The sequence below is a fragment of the Oncorhynchus kisutch genome, linkage group LG5 (genome assembly GCF_002021735.2).
Source record: "Oncorhynchus kisutch isolate 150728-3 linkage group LG5, Okis_V2, whole genome shotgun sequence".
Taxonomy (NCBI): domain Eukaryota; kingdom Metazoa; phylum Chordata; class Actinopteri; order Salmoniformes; family Salmonidae; genus Oncorhynchus; species Oncorhynchus kisutch.
The window spans coordinates 68,545,747-68,561,596 of record NC_034178.2 but is presented as its reverse complement, the minus strand read 5'-3'; the positions used below and the strand labels follow the sequence as shown (position 1 = coordinate 68,561,596).

General features: G+C 44.0%; 1 protein-coding gene across 3 annotated transcripts in view; it reads right to left on the bottom strand.

Moving 5' to 3' along the window:
* LOC109879093 (acid-sensing ion channel 1) overlaps nucleotides 1-15,850 on the bottom strand; it is a 345,520-nt gene that overhangs the window by 62,142 nt on the left and 267,528 nt on the right. The window contains exon 1 of one of the 3 annotated variants that reach the window (XM_031825722.1): nucleotides 941-1,873. The exons of the other annotated variants lie outside the window; for them this stretch is intronic. Coding sequence (XP_031681582.1) covers nucleotides 941-1,555 — 615 coding nt within the window. The 5' untranslated portion in view covers nucleotides 1,556-1,873. Of the gene's footprint in view, nucleotides 1-940; nucleotides 1,874-15,850 lie in introns of those variants that run through there. 3 annotated transcript variants of the gene reach the window in all.

Sequence of the window (15,850 nt, the reverse complement as noted above, 5' to 3'; positions counted from 1 at the left end):
GTAGATGTGAAAATTGTTCTTTAAATGAGGCAATCTGAATGAAAAACGTAAACTTAATATACGCTCTGGATATCACTTTGTTGACCTGTAGTGTGTGTGTGTGTGTGTGTGTGTGTGTGTGTGTGTGTGTGTGTGTGTGTGTGTGTGTGTGTGTGTGTGTGTGTGTGTGTGTGTGTGTGTGAGAGAGAGAGAGACCCTTCACATACAGCACAGTGCAACAGAACATATTAGGATAGATCGTAGATAGAACCAATTACCGGTATCTCATACTGAACTGCCAGTCTGTGTCTCTGTCTGTCTGTGTCTCTGTCTGTCTGTCTGTCTGTCTGTCTGTCTGTCTGTCTGTCTGTCTGTCTGTCTGTCTGTCTGTCTGTCTGTCTGTCTGTCTGTCTGTCTGTCTGTCTGTCTGTCTGTCTGTCTGTCTGTCTGTCTGTCTGTCTGTCTGTCTGTCTGTCTGTCTGTCTGTCTGTCTGTCTGTCTGTCTGTCTGTCTGTCTGTCTGTCTGTCTGTCTGTCTGTCTGTCTGTCTGTCTGTGTATAGGGTTATCTTAAGCCTGTATATATCCATAACCATCATCCAAAGACAGCTACACAACTGGCTAGTTTTCTATACGTGAAATCTTCATAATAGATTGTATGACAGTATACCCACTGACTATATAGACAGAGCACGAGGTAGAATACTGGTCTGTTAAATAGCACGGGCTAAAGTAGGAATAGAAATCCACTCTTGTTGGCTTGATAATTACAACTCCAAATCTATTCCAAGCCCAGAGCACTTCAAAACATAACAATAGGCCTGATGACATAATTAGTCCAAACAACATTATTACTATCTCCTAAATACCAATAGGCTACAACATGTTGCAGAAGCTTATCAACAATATCTACAGTCATTGCATGCTGTAAACCTAACTTCGTGTTGCTGTCCATAGACTCACGGTGCTGAAGTTGCGAGGCCCGCATAGCTCTCCCTGGAAGCGGCAGTAAAGCAGCATCTCGTCCATCTGGTGGCCGAGGCGGTCCAGGAGCTGCTGCATGGACTGCTGAGACTCCAGGGGAGGCGGCAAAAAGTGGTTGAAGTCCAGGATCCGAGAGAGCGGAGACCAGGGCGGCTCGTTGCTGCTGCTGATGTCATGGTCGGTCCCGGGTGTGAGCGCGTCCCTGGCGCTGGGGGACACTTGCCAGTTCCTCCCTAGAAGTCCTAACCACCTTCCCGCGCTGAATATGTCCGGTTTCTTCATGCGACGTGGTAAGAGGAGGTTCTGGTTACAGATGGTCACAGCGGGGAAAACAAGACGTTTGGCGTACACCATATGCGCCTTGGTGTGCACCGGAGAGGAAAGCAGGTACCGGACCCGGTTTGAGGACCAGGTGAAGAGGAGCGCGAGAGCTGTGAGGAAAGCCAACAGCCAGGCGAGCCTTCGGGGGTAGGAGCCGCTCAGAAATACATGTCTCAGGCCGTGGAAAGTGGTGTGTTTCAGGAACAGCTTCCCGGCTTCCGCGACAGAGCCCGGCGTTCTGCTGGCTTTCGGTACCGATTCGCACTGACACATTTTGGAGAGATAGGCTAGGGAGTGTAAGGATTAAGACCGAGCCGACCACCGCTGATGGGCTGGCATCAGTCCCGGTCCCGCATTGACCATGGAGTCAAAGCCCCAATCCAGATAGATCTGTCTGTCTGTCAATTACTTATTGTTGTGAGAGTCATCCAGGGAAATCTTTGTGCTGGTTAGAACGCGCGCTATCCTCTCCTGAGCTCAAGCGCTGAGCTCTTTCTATTGAAAGTCTGCCAGTAGGAGGCTGTGCCTGTGAGGCTGTGAGAGGTGCTCACTGCTCGTCTTCTGTCACCATATAGGAAGAGAGAACGCTCCCTATTCCCGGGGTAGCCCAGGTATAAGGTAGCCAAGTTGTTCAAGATTATTAAATGTCGCGTCTCCGGTGCAGTTGGAGGACCGAATAAAGTGTATGTCACGTGCGGTTTGAACAACCCATTCCAATTCAGAGAAACAAACGGGTCATCATATGACAACATCGCACTGCATGCAAAGGACACACATCCCCATCTCTGCTTCATCCCTCATTCCTTCTTCATCCCTCATCCCTGCTTCATCCCCATCCCTGCTTCATCCCTCATCCCTGCTTCATCCCTCATCCCTGCTTCATCCCCATCCCTGCTTCATCCCTCATCCCTGCTTCATCCCCATCCCTGCTTCATCCCTCATCCCTGCTTCATCCCCATCCCTGCTTCATCCCTCATCCCTGCTTCATCCCCATCCCTGCTTCATCCCCATCCCTGCTTCATCCCTCATCCCTGCTTCATCCCCATCCCTGCTTCATCCCTCATCCCTGCTTCATCCCCATCCCTGCTTCATCCCCATCCCTGCTTCATCCCTCCTCCCTGCTTCATCCCTCATCCCTGCTTCATCCCTCATCCCTGCTTCATCCCTCATCCCTGCTTCATCCCTCCAGATTGTTCTATTGTATTTATTGACTGTACGTTTGTTTATGTGTAACTCTGTGTTGTTGTTTTTGTCGCACTGCTTTGCTTTATCTTGGCCAGGTCGCAGTTGTAAATGAGAACTTGTTCTCAACTGGCCTACCTGGTTAAATAAAGGTGAAATAAATAAAAATAAAATCCCCCATCCCTCTACCCCCTATTCCTCCATCTCTCCATCCCACCATTCCTTCTCCATCCCTCCTTCATCTCTCCATCCCTCCTTCATCTCTCCATCCCACCATTCCTTCTCCATCCCTCCTTCATCTCTCCATCCCACCATTCCTTCTCCATCCCTCCTTCATCTCTCCATCCCACCAATCCTTCTCCCTCCTCCTTCATCTCTCCATCCCACCATCCCTGCTCAATCCCTCCACCCCACCATTTCTACTCTCTCTCTCTGCCACACCTCTATTCCTCATTCCTCCTCCATCCCTCCTTCATCTCTCCATCCCTCAATTCCTCCTCCATCCTTTCATCCCCCATTCCTCCAGGCCATCATTCATCCCTCAATCATCCCTCCATTATTCCTTTAACTCTACATACATACATTTTTCATTTCCAAAAGCTCCGTTCCTTCTCCTTCTCCTTGTAGGTTTTAGTTACATACCATAATCATTTCTCATTCCAATTAGTGAACTCACTATATAGACACCTTCCTCTTTAAATCCTTGGACTTGTATAAACATTTTATTTTGTTCATGTTCAAAGACAACAACTTTATCCGGTTCTTATTCACAGGCTTTTCCCACAACACATATTTCACACTCCAGCTTAACAACTCTTCTTACATACCACACGTCTTTCCCTATCTAGCCAACTCCAACTTTTAGAACAAGGAAAATCACATACATTGTACTGTTCCCAATGCTTTGTCTGTTGCTAAGAGGTCATTGGCAGAAATCTTTAATTCCATCACAGTGAATTAATGTACACCACAGGAGGTTGGTGACACCTGAATTGGGGAGGACAGGCTCGTGGTAATAACTGGAGCGGAGTCAGTGGAATGGTATCATGTACATTAAACACATGGTCTCCAGGTCTTTGATGCCATTCCATTAGCTCCATTCCAGACATTGTTATGAGCCGTTCTCCCCTCAGCAGCCTCCACTGACATTAACACTAACAAACACAACACTACCCCTGACCTCAACACAACACTACCCCTGACCTCAACACAACACTACCCCTGACCTCAACACAACACTACCCCTGACCTCAACCCAACACTACCCCTGACCTCAACCCATCACTACCCCTGACCACAACACAACACTACCCCTGACCTCAACCCATCACTACCCCTGACCACAACACAACACTACCCCTGACCTCAACACAACACTACCCCTGACCTCAACACAACACTATCCCTGACCTCAACACAACACTACCCCTGACCTCAACACAACACTACCCCTGACCTCAACACAACACTACCCCTGACCTCAACACAACACTACCCCTGACCTCAACACAACACTACAACACAACACTACCCCTGACCTCAACACAACACTACAACACAACACTACCCCTGACCTCAACACAACACTATCCCTGACCTCAACACAACACTACCCCTGACCTCAACACAACACTACAACACAACACTACCCCTGACCTCAACACAACACTACAACACAACACTACCCCTGACCTCAACACAACACTATCCCTGACCTCAACACAACACTACCCCTGACCACAACACAACACTACCCCTGACATCAACACAACACTACCCCTGACCTCAACACAACACTACAACACAACACTACCCCTGACCTCAACACAACACTACCCCTGACATCAACACAACACTATCCCTGACCTCAACACAACACTACCCCTGACATCAACACAACACTACCCCTGACCTCAACACAACACTACAACACAACACTACCCCTGACCTCAACACAACACTATCCCTGACCTCAACACAACACTACCCCTGACCTCAACACAACACTACCCCTGACCTCAACACAACACTACCCCTGACATCAACACAACACTACCCCTGACATCAACACAACACTACCCCTGACATCAACACAACACTACCCCTGACCTCAACACAACATGCATACCATTAGTACAGCCCAATGTAGGTGTTGTTCCTTTTTCTAAATGTATACAGTGCCTTGCGAAAGTATTCAGCCCCCTTGAACTTTGCGACCTTTTGCCACATTTCAGGCTTCAAACATAAAGATATAAAACTGTATTTTTTTGTGAAGAATCAACAACAAGTGGGACACAATCATGAAGTGGAATGACATTTATTGGATATTTCAAACTTTTTTAACAAATCAAAAACTGAAAAATTGGGCGTGCAAAATTATTCAGCCCCCTTAAGTTAATACTTTGTAGCGCCACCTTTTGCTGCGATTACAGCTGTAAGTCGCTTGGGGTGTGTCTCTATCAGTTTTGCACATCGAGAGACTGAATTTTTTTCCCATTCCTCCTTGCAAAACAGCTCGAGCTCAGTGAGGTTGGATGGAGAGCATTTGTGAACAGCAGTTTTCAGTTCTTTCCACAGATTCTCGATTGGATTCAGGTCTGGACTTTGACTTGGCCATTCTAACACCTGGATATGTTTATTTTTGAACCATTCCATTGTAGATTTTGCTTTATGTTTTGGATCATTGTCTTGTTGGAAGACAAATCTCCGTCCCAGTCTCAGGTCTTTTGCAGACTCCATCAGGTTTTCTTCCAGAATGGTCCTGTATTTGGCTCCATCCATCTTCCCATCAATTTTAACCATCTTCACTGTCCCTGCTGAAGAAACCAGGCCCAAACCATAATGCTGCCACCACCATGTTTGACAGTGGGGATGGTGTGTTCAGGGTGATGAGCTGTGTTGCTTTTACACCAAACATAACGTTTTGCATTGTTGCCAAAAAGTTCAATTTTGGTTTCATCTGACCAGAGCACCTTCTTCCACATGTTTGGTGTGTCTCCCAGGTGGCTTGTGGCAAACTTTAAACGACACTTTTTATGGATATCTTTGAGAAATGGCTTTCTTCTTGCCACTCTTCCATAAAGGCCAGAAGTTCAGTGAGGATCTCTGAATGATCCAATGTTGACCTAAATGACTAATGATGATAAATACAATCCACCTGTGTGTAATCAAGTTTCCGTATAAATGCACCTGCACTGTGATAGTCTCAGAGGTCCGTTAAAAGTGCAGAGAGCATCATGAAGAACAAGGAACACACCAGGCAGGTCCGAGATACTGTTGTGAAGAAGTTTAAAGCCGGATTTGGATACAAAAATATTTCCCAAGCTTTAAACATCCCAAGGAGCTCTCTTTATGGAAGAGTGGCAAGAAGAAAGCCATTTCTTAAAGATATCCATAAAAAGTGTCGTTTAAAGTTTTCTTCAGCAGGGACAGGGAAGATGGTTAAAATTGATGGGAAGATGGATGGAGCCAAATACAGGACCATTCTGGAAGAAAACCTGATGGAGTCTGCAAAAGACCTGAGACTGGGACGGAGATTTGTTCTCCAACAAGACAATGATCCAAAACATAAAGCAAAATCTACAATGGAATGGTTCAAAAATAAACATATCCAGGTGTTAGAATGGCCAAGTCAAAGTCCAGAACTGAATCCAATCGAGAATCTGTGGAAAGAACTGAAAACTGCTGTTCACAAATGCTCTCCATGGGAAAAAATGGGAAAAAATTTCAGTCTCTCGATGTGCAAAACTGATAGAGACATACCCCAAGCAACTTACAGCTGTAATCTCAGCAAAAGGTGGCGCTACAAAGTATTAACTTAAGGGGGCTGAATAATTTTGCACGCCCAATTTTTCAGTTTTTGATTTGTTAAAAAAGTTTGAAATATCCAATAAATGTCGTTCCACTTCATGATTGTGTCCCACTTGTTGTTGATTCTTCACAAAAAAATACATTTTTATATCTTTATGTTTGAAACCTGAAATGTGGCAAAAGGTCGCAAAGTTCAAGGGGGCCGAATACTTTCGCAAGGCACTGTAAGTGGGCTATACCACAAGACTCGTATCCAAATGTTTCTTGATGACATAGCCTGGTTCCGCTCTAGTTTTCTTCCTAGGTTTTGGCCTTTCTAGGGAGTTTTTCCTAGCCACCGTGCTTCTACACCTGCATTGCTTGCTGTTTGGGGTTTTAGGCTGGGTTTCTGTACAGCACTTTGAGATATCAGCTGATGTACGAAGGGCTATATAAATACATTTGATTTGACTTTGATGTGCCGTGTATATAACACACACAGAGGAGAGAACACTCCCCTGGGACTAATAGGTAGACAAGTGTTAGGTGAAAGTGTTTGGGTATCAAGTACGACTGATTTAATTTTTATTATCATATTTTTTGTTGTTGTTACACCCATCTGATCTTTCTGATAAGAATGTGGTTTGATGATAGTAGCTGCTTTTATTTTTTAAATGTACTTAATTTTTTTAAATCCTTTGATATTTTCTTATAAAACATCACCAACGTGGGTTTTCCTTTTTAATAAGGTTTAGAGTACCTTCTTCTTTCTATGGTGTCACTAACGGTTTATGTGATCTGAGAACTGGTCTGCACAGTCTGAAATGCCCGTCACCAGACCTGGGTTCAAATAGTATTTTAAATAATTTCAAATACTTTAGCTGGGCTTGATTGAGCTTGTCTGGCTTAATGGAATCAATTGAATAGTTGCAAAAGTGTAAACCCCATTCACTGGTCACTCCAGGCAGGCTAAAGCAAACAGTCAAACAGGTTGAATAGTATTTGAATCCAGGTCTGGCCATTACAGAGACATTCACCTGACATTTGTGCTCCGGGACATTGGCTGGTGACGGTGAGGGAGTTGTTTCATGCTTGACTGGGTATCCATTGTGAAGTGTTTAGACTCAAGGTGGATGTCAGTCGGGCTTCAACTAGCTTTGTCAAGTATTTCTGACTGCGTGTGTGTGTGTGTTCAGAGTCTGTGACCCTTACAAAGTCATCTGGCAGGCATGTCAGACCTGTATGTGTGTGCATATATACTCCATTCACTCAAGTCAATCTCTCTTCCCTGTTTGCTACAGCATATCAATGTCCATTTCTCCGTGGATTACTCACTTCAAAATGAAAATGTGATAATCATCTGGACTGTAGGAGTGTGTCTACATTGAATGTAAAAAATGAAAATGTGGTATTTACAGGATTTGTATCCCAGTAATCGGTATCTCCTTAGTTTAATGAAACGCTATAATATGATGTATCATGGAGGCTGCGTTTGTATAGTGAACTACAATATGTTGTATTATGGAGGCTGCGTTTGTATAGTGAACTACAATATGATGTATCATGGAGGCTGCGTTTGTATAGGGAACTACTTTTGACCAGGGTCCATTTGCGACAGGCTCCTAAGGGTCAGAAATATAGATTTCACACAGAGCTGGAAATCTTCAAACTAACTTCCTGGATTTGGACATTATGAAGGATTTCAGTTCCTTTTGTACGTGTTCTAATCCCCCGGCGTCTCTCCTCTCATCCTCTCTCATTCCCTCATCAGTACCAGACATATCTGAGAGAAACGCTGTGTGTGTCTGTGTTCATGTGTGTCTGTGCCTATGTGTGTGTGTGTGTATGTGTGTTTGTGATTTCGCTTGCGTGTGTTCCTTGTGCGTGACATTGTGTGTCTGTGTTCATGTGTGTCTGTGTTCATGTGTGTGTGTGTATATGTGTGTGTGTGTGTGTGTATCGGTATCTGTGCTACAACAAACTAATCCTAGCTAGGGGGATAATGACACACGTGACAACAGAGAAACATGATCTCAGAGAACAGCTAAACAATAAACAATTATACCCTTTGGGACATAGCCATAATGTTATCTAACTCCCATTACTGTGCTGTCCTTAGCTGATCAACTCATTATGAAGGAGAAGCAGGCAAGCAAAGATGTTGTTGATTTACTTCATAGGCGACATCTCTGGTCTATAAATCACTTTGTATGACTGAAATACATGTAGGCATTTGCTTTGCGGAAACAATTAGACTGAGTGGAAAATATCCACCGGAAATAACCAAGGGAAAAAAACATATGGGCCAACAAACCTCACAGCCAGGCCAACAAACCTCACATTGGAGACAGGCCAACAAACCTCCCATTGGAGACAGGCCAACAAACCTCCCATTGGAGACAGGCCAACAAACCTCACATTGGAGACAGGCCAACAAACCTCACATTGGAGACAGGCCAACAAACCTCACATTGGAGACAGGCCAACAAACCTCACATTGGAGACAGGCCAACAAACCTCACATTGGAGACAGGCCAACAAACCTCACATTGGAGACAGGCCAACAAACCTCACATTGGAGACAGGCCAACAAACCTCACATTGGAGACAGGCCAACAAACCTCCCATTGGAGACAGGCCAACAAACCTCCCACTGGAGACAGGCCAACAAACCTCACATTGGAGACAGGCCAACAAACCTCCCATTGGAGACAGGACAACAAACCTCACATTGGAGACAGGCCAACAAACCTCCCATTGGAGACAGGCCAACAAATCTCCCATTGGAGACAGGCCAACATACCTCACATTGGAGACAGGCCAACAAACCTCATATTGGAGACAGGCCAACAAACCTCCCATTGGAGACAGGCCAACAAACCTCCCATTGGAGACAGGCCAACAAACCTCACGTTGGAGACAGGCCAACAAACCTCCCATTGGAGACAGGCCAACAAACCTCACATTGGAGACAGGCCAACAAACCTCCCATTGGAGACAGGCCAACAAACCTCACATTGGAGACAGGCCAACAAACCTCACATTGGTTCAATAGAAGGTTTACAAAGAAAGATACATAAATAAGACTATTTCTTCTTCGATAAAATAAGCTGTCTGGATGATTGGTAACGGGAAGAGAGAATTCAGCCTTTAGCTGAAGGCCTATTGATTTATCTATGTAGAATGGAACAATGTTGTGGTCCTCATAAAAGAGAACCTCTTCATTTCTTGGAAGGAACATGTGTAATAAAATCTTTAAATAGCCTTACTCTCATACCTTTATGGGCCTTTCCTGTCAGTAAGTCTATACAGGTCCCTTCTATCTGCGATAGATATCAGGATTTATGGAAGTTGGAGAAGGACATTCTCCCAAATTGACAAAGTACCTCTGAGCAGTCTATACATTTTTCCATTCTATAAGTGAATGTATGTAAGAATGCGTGGACATGTAAGAAGTGGGAGAAGGACACACGCTCCCAAATTGACAAAGTACCTCTGAGCATTCTATACATTTTTCCATTCTATAAGTGAATGTATGTAAGAATGTGTGGACATGTAAGAAGTGGGAGAAGGACACACGCTGCAGTTGAAAGCAAAATACTTAGGCTTTGGATACCATGAAGAGAGGTGCAGAACAGCAGAGTAACACTTCTAAGGGCTATTTCTCTATCACACTGTAACAGAGAGAAAGGTCATTTCCCAACAAACAGTGCCTTGCCTAGTCAGGTTCAAATAACACTTTGAAAGGCTTCAAGTGCAGTACAATCAGTAAAAATGTCAAGACCACTTCCTATATAGCCAGTAAAATGATGTGCCAGAGGCTGATCAAACGTGGCCGGCTACTCATGGTGACCCACAATGCAATAGATCAAATACTTCACTCAAGTGAATAGATTCATTAATTGTCCTTTTTTTTGTCTCTGAAGCTTTGTGCCAGTTTTAGTTATGTACAGCGTGATTATGACTTGTTCAATCAAGTCTGGTAACGTCTGGGCTCCCGAGTAGCTCGGTGGTCTAAGGCACATGCATCTCAGTCGTCCGGGTTTGGCAGGTGTAGGCCCTTATTGTAAAATAAGAATTTGTTCCTAACTGACTTGCCTGGTTAGATAAAGGTAAAATAAATGTAATAAAAAATGCCAGCACTTCACATGTTTAGGGGAGTAGAGTGACTGACAGTACAACTACACCATTTAGAAATGAATTGTCTCTAGGTTATCTGAGAACAGTTTACTGCTGCCAGACTCTGGGGAGAGAGGGCCATGTTGACTGGGTCAATTTTGGGGCTGACACAGTGTTCTCTCTCTATCTGTACACCATCTCTTTCACTCAGTATACACCCCTCTCTCTCTATCTGTACACCATCTCTTTCACTCAGTATACACCCCTCTCTCTCTATCTGTATACCATCTCTTTCACTCAGTATACACCCCTCTCTCTCTATCTGTACACCATCTCTTTCACTCAGTATACACCCCTCTCTCTCTATCTGTACACCATCTCTTTCACTCAGTATACACCCCTCTCTCTCTATCTGTACACCATCTCTTTCACTCAGTATACACCCCTCTCTCTCTATCTGTACACCATCTCTTTCACTCAGTATTACACCCCTCTCTCTCTATCTGTACACCATCTCTTTCACTCAGTATACACCCCTCTCTCTCTATCTGTACACCATCTCTTTCACTCAGTATACACCCCTCTCTCTCTATCTGTACACCATCTCTTTCACTCAGTATACACCCCTCTCGCTCTCTCTCTCTCTCTCTTTCTCTCTATCTCTCAGTACGTGCTGTCTCTCTCAGTACACTCATCTCTCTCTCTCTCTCTCTATAATTATCTCTCTCTCTCTTTCAGTGCGTGCTTTCTCTCTGAGTAAACTCAACTCTCTAATTCTCTCTCTATCTCTCAGTACGTGCTCTCTCTCTCAGTACACTCATCTCTCTCTCTCTCTCTAATTCTCTCTCTCTCTCTTTCAGTGCGTGCTTTCTCTCTGAGTAAACTCAACTCTCTCTCTAATTCTCTCTCTATCTCTCAGTACGTGCTCTCTCTCTCAGTACACTCATCTCTCTCTCTCTCTGTGTATTCTCTCAGTCAGAATTCTCCCCCCTTCTCGCTCTCTCATTCTGTCTACCTAATTTGTTCTCTCTCTCCCACTGAGGATGTTCAGTTCCAAGATTGTTCAGTGAATCAGCGAGGGAGGGAGGAAGCAAGGGAAGAAGGAAGGGAGGGAGGAGGAACCCATGCAGCTGCAGAGGAGACAAGACAGACAGAGAGAGGATAGGAGCAGGTGGTGATTTACTGAGACAATTTAGAGGATAATTGTGTACATGATCCATCTTTAACGGCTGCTGACCAAATGGCACCGTATTCCCTACATAGTCCGCTAATTTTGAAAAATAGCATACTACCTAGGGAACAGTGTCATTTGGGCTACACCTGTTTTTGAGGACAAGCGTCACCAGCCTGGCTCCTTTTCCAATAATCACACTCTTAACACTGTCATCTGATCTGCCTTCTCTTCTCTGTAGCTTCTCTGGGCTGTGGCTTCTCTGGGCTGTGGCTTCTCTGGGCTGTGGTTTCCCTGGGCTGTGGCTTCTCTGGGCTGTGGCTTCTCTTCTCTGTGGCTTCCCTGGGCTGTGGCTTCTCTGGGCTGTGGTTTCTCTGGGCTGTGGCTTCTCTGTGGATGTGGTTTCTCTGGGCTGTGGCTTCTCTTCTCTGTGGCTGTGGCTTCTCTGGGCTGTGGCTTCTCCGTGGCTTCTCTGGGCTGTGACTTCTCTTCTCTGTGGCTTCCCTGGGCTGTGGCTTCTCTGGGCTGTGGTTTCTCTGGGCTGTGGCTTCTCTGTGGCTGTGGTTTCTCTGGGCTGTGGCTTCTCTTCTCTGTGGCTGTGGCTTCTCTGTGGCTGTGGCTTCTCTGGGCTGTGGCTTCTCTGGGCTGTGGCTTCTCTGGGCTGTGACTTCTCTTCTCTGTGGCTTCCCTGGATTGTGGCTTCTCTGTGGCTTCCCTGGGCTGTGGCTTCCCTGGTGACTGCAATGAATAATGCAATGTACTACAGGGTATAGTATATACAGGGTATCCTACAGGGTATAGTACAGGGTATAGTATATACTGGGTATCCTACAGGGTATAGTATATACAGGGTATACAGGGTACAGTATATACAGGGTATAGTATATACAGGGTACATGGTATAGTACATGCTATACTACAGGGTATAGTATATACAGGGTATAGTGCAGGGTATAGTATATACAGGGTACACTATATACAGGCTATACTACAGGGTAGAGTATACAGTATACAGGTTATAGTATATTAAGGGTATATTACAGGGTATAGTATAGCGTATATACAGGGTATACTACAGGGCATAGTATATTAAGGGTATAATGCAGGGTATAGTATATTAAGGGTATACTACAGGGTATAATATATGAAGGGTATAGTATATTAAGGGTATAATGCAAGGTATAGTATACAGGGTATACTACAGGGTATACTACAGGGTATAATATATTACGGGTATACTACAGGGTATACAATAGGGTATAATATATTAAGGGTATACTACAGGGTATAATATATTAAGGGTATACTACAGGGTATAATATATTAAGGGTATACAACAGGGTATAGTATAAGGTATAGTACAGGGTATACTGCAGGGTATACTACAGGGTCTAGTATATTGCGGGTATACTACAGCATGTACTACAGGGTACACTACAGGGTATAGTATACTACAGGGTATAGTATATTAAGGGTATACCACATGGTATAGTATAAGGTATAGTACAGGGTATAGTATAGTAAGGGTATACTACAGGGTATAGTATATTAAGGGTATACTACAGGGTATACTAAAGGGTATAATATATTAAGGGTATACTACAGCTAATGACCAAATAACCCCAGATAAATACTCCTTATTGATTGTATACACTGTGAGGGAAGGTGCGTGTGTCCGTGTGTCACCAAAGTATACACCATTAACTTGTTGGCCTGTCATCATTAGATATGACGGACTACCATAACGTAACGTGTGTGTGTGTGTGTTTCAACTGGGAAATGGATAGTAAACACATCAACTCAGCTCCATAATCAGCTGGATTCAAACACAATGGATGTGATTAGCATATTACTCATGCCTCCTTCTCCACATAATTATGGAGCAGGTGTGTGTTCTTGTATGTGTTTGTGTGTTATCGTGCTCGCATATGGATGCTTGTGTGTGGGAATATCTTGCTTAAGGAGATTGAGGTTGGCAGAGTTAATTGATAGTGGCAGTCGGGGCTAAGGCTAGCAGGAAGAGTTTGGGAGAGGAGAGATAGTTGTGATTAATGTCACAAGAGTGTGGCTCGCTCCTAAACAGTCCCCGCCTGTACCTTAACTCCACCTCCCTTGGCACTGTGTGTAAGAGAGAAAGTGAGAAAGAGAGAGAGGGGGAGTGTTTGTGTTGTCTTTGTGTGTGTGTGTGTGAAAAAATATTCTCTGCTCAGTCTCAGTTTACAAATGATGAAAAAACACAACATGATATTTTAAAGCTACTTGCCAAAATACAGTGCCTTCGGGAAGTATTGAGACCCCTTGATCTTTTCCACATTTTGTTATGTTACAGCCTTACTGAGGTGTTGCTTCCATCTGACTACTCTACCATAAAGGCCTGATTGGTGGAGTGCTGGAGAGATGGCTGTCCTTCTGGAAGTTTCTCCCATCTCCACAGAGGAACTGAAGAGCTCTGAGTGACCATCGGGTTCTTGGTCACCTCCCTGACCAAGGCCCTTCTCCCCCGATTGCTCATCTTGGCGGCCAGCTCTAGGAAGAGTCTCGGTGGTTCCAAACTTCTTCAATTTAAGAATGATAGAGGTCACTGTGTTCTTGGGGACTTTCAATGCTGCAGAAATGTTTTGGTACCCTTCCACAGATCTGTGCCTCGACACAATCCTGTCTTTGAGCTCTATGGACAATTCCTTCAACATCATGGCTTGGTTTTTGCTCTGACATGCACTGTCAACTGTGGGACCTTATATATACAGCTGTGTGCCTTTCCAAATCATGTCCAATCAATTTAATATACCACAGGTGGACTCAAATCAAGTTATAGAAACATCTCAAGGATGATCAATGGAAACAGGATGCACTTGAGCTCAATTTCGAGTCTCTTAGCAAAGGATCTGAATACTGATGTAAATATGGTATTTTCTTATTATATATGTATATTTTTTAACATTTTCAAAAATGTTTAATTTTTTTCTCCACTTCGTCATTATGGGGAATTGTGTGTAGATTGTTGACAATTGTTTCCACAAAATCTGGATAGTTTCCTCAGGCACTGTATATACACATCTCTGAAACATCTCTGAAACTGCTCACAGTTTAACCAGTGCTGATATTGAGGGTCGTAAAGGCGAATTCATGTACAGCACCTTCAAACAAATATCTATTTTAGTAAAATCACTTTGCCTCTGCGGTCATGAGTCAGGTTCTCCAAAAGAGAAGGGCGACAGTGACAATTTTAGGGTCTACTACTGAAACTCCTTTTCACAGTTGTTCAGTTGGATGTTAAGGGCCATGAAGTTAAAATACTGCAGCTTCAATATGTACACACCAGTGGAGGCTGCTGAGGGGAGAATGGCTCATAACAATGTCTGGAACGGAGTGGATGAAATGGCATCAAACACAAGGAAACCATGCCGTTTGATGTATTTGATACCATTCCACTGATTCCGCTCCAGCCATTAGCACGAAAAGAGAGAACTTCTCTTGAGACATTGTTAAGGGAATTTTTATCTATAATGACTAATTATGTATACATTTCAATCAGGATGTACTAATCAGAATACTATTATGCTACTGTACATGTATGAATTTTCTCTCTTGATCCCAGTATTGAATATAATGTAGTGAATGTAGTCAAGAGTTTAGAACAATGACGGTCTGTTCCTTGGTACAAATGAATAAACTATGAATCCAGACTGTCTAGAATGCTTATCTACACTGACTGACCTTGGCTCTAGGCGAGGAGGGAAGGCTTGAGAGCTATAGAGCCTTTCTACCAGTGTCAAGAAGAGAAGGAACATTTAGAAAATGCTGACGTCATTTTCAGTTTATAACCTGTGGTAAAATGTGTATGTACTCAGTACTCTCTTGAATAAAGGCTGTTACTTGACTTTTAAGACCGGGCTCTGTCCATTCCTATAAAATAAGGGTCTTACAAATTCTTATGAATTGACAGTGTTTAATTTGAATTGGGAATTAAAACAGAGGAATAAAAAATTCCTTCAACAGACATGTACTTATTGTACTTCTCTCTCCCTCCAGGAACACTTGGGCTGCACTATGTGTGGGCTCTGGTCAAAAGTAGTGCACTATATAGGGAATAGCGTGCCATTCTGGAAGTATCCCTAGAGTTTGAAAAACGTTCCCCAGCTCTCATCTACTTCCCGACAGTTTACAGAGCTTATTAAATGGTTGGCGTATAGATAGATTGGAGGCAGTTGGAAGGCTTGGAAGGAGATTGAAAATATAGGAGACAGTTGGAGGGCTTGGAGGGAGTTGGAGAAGATAGGAGACAGTTGGAGGGCTGGGAGGGAGTT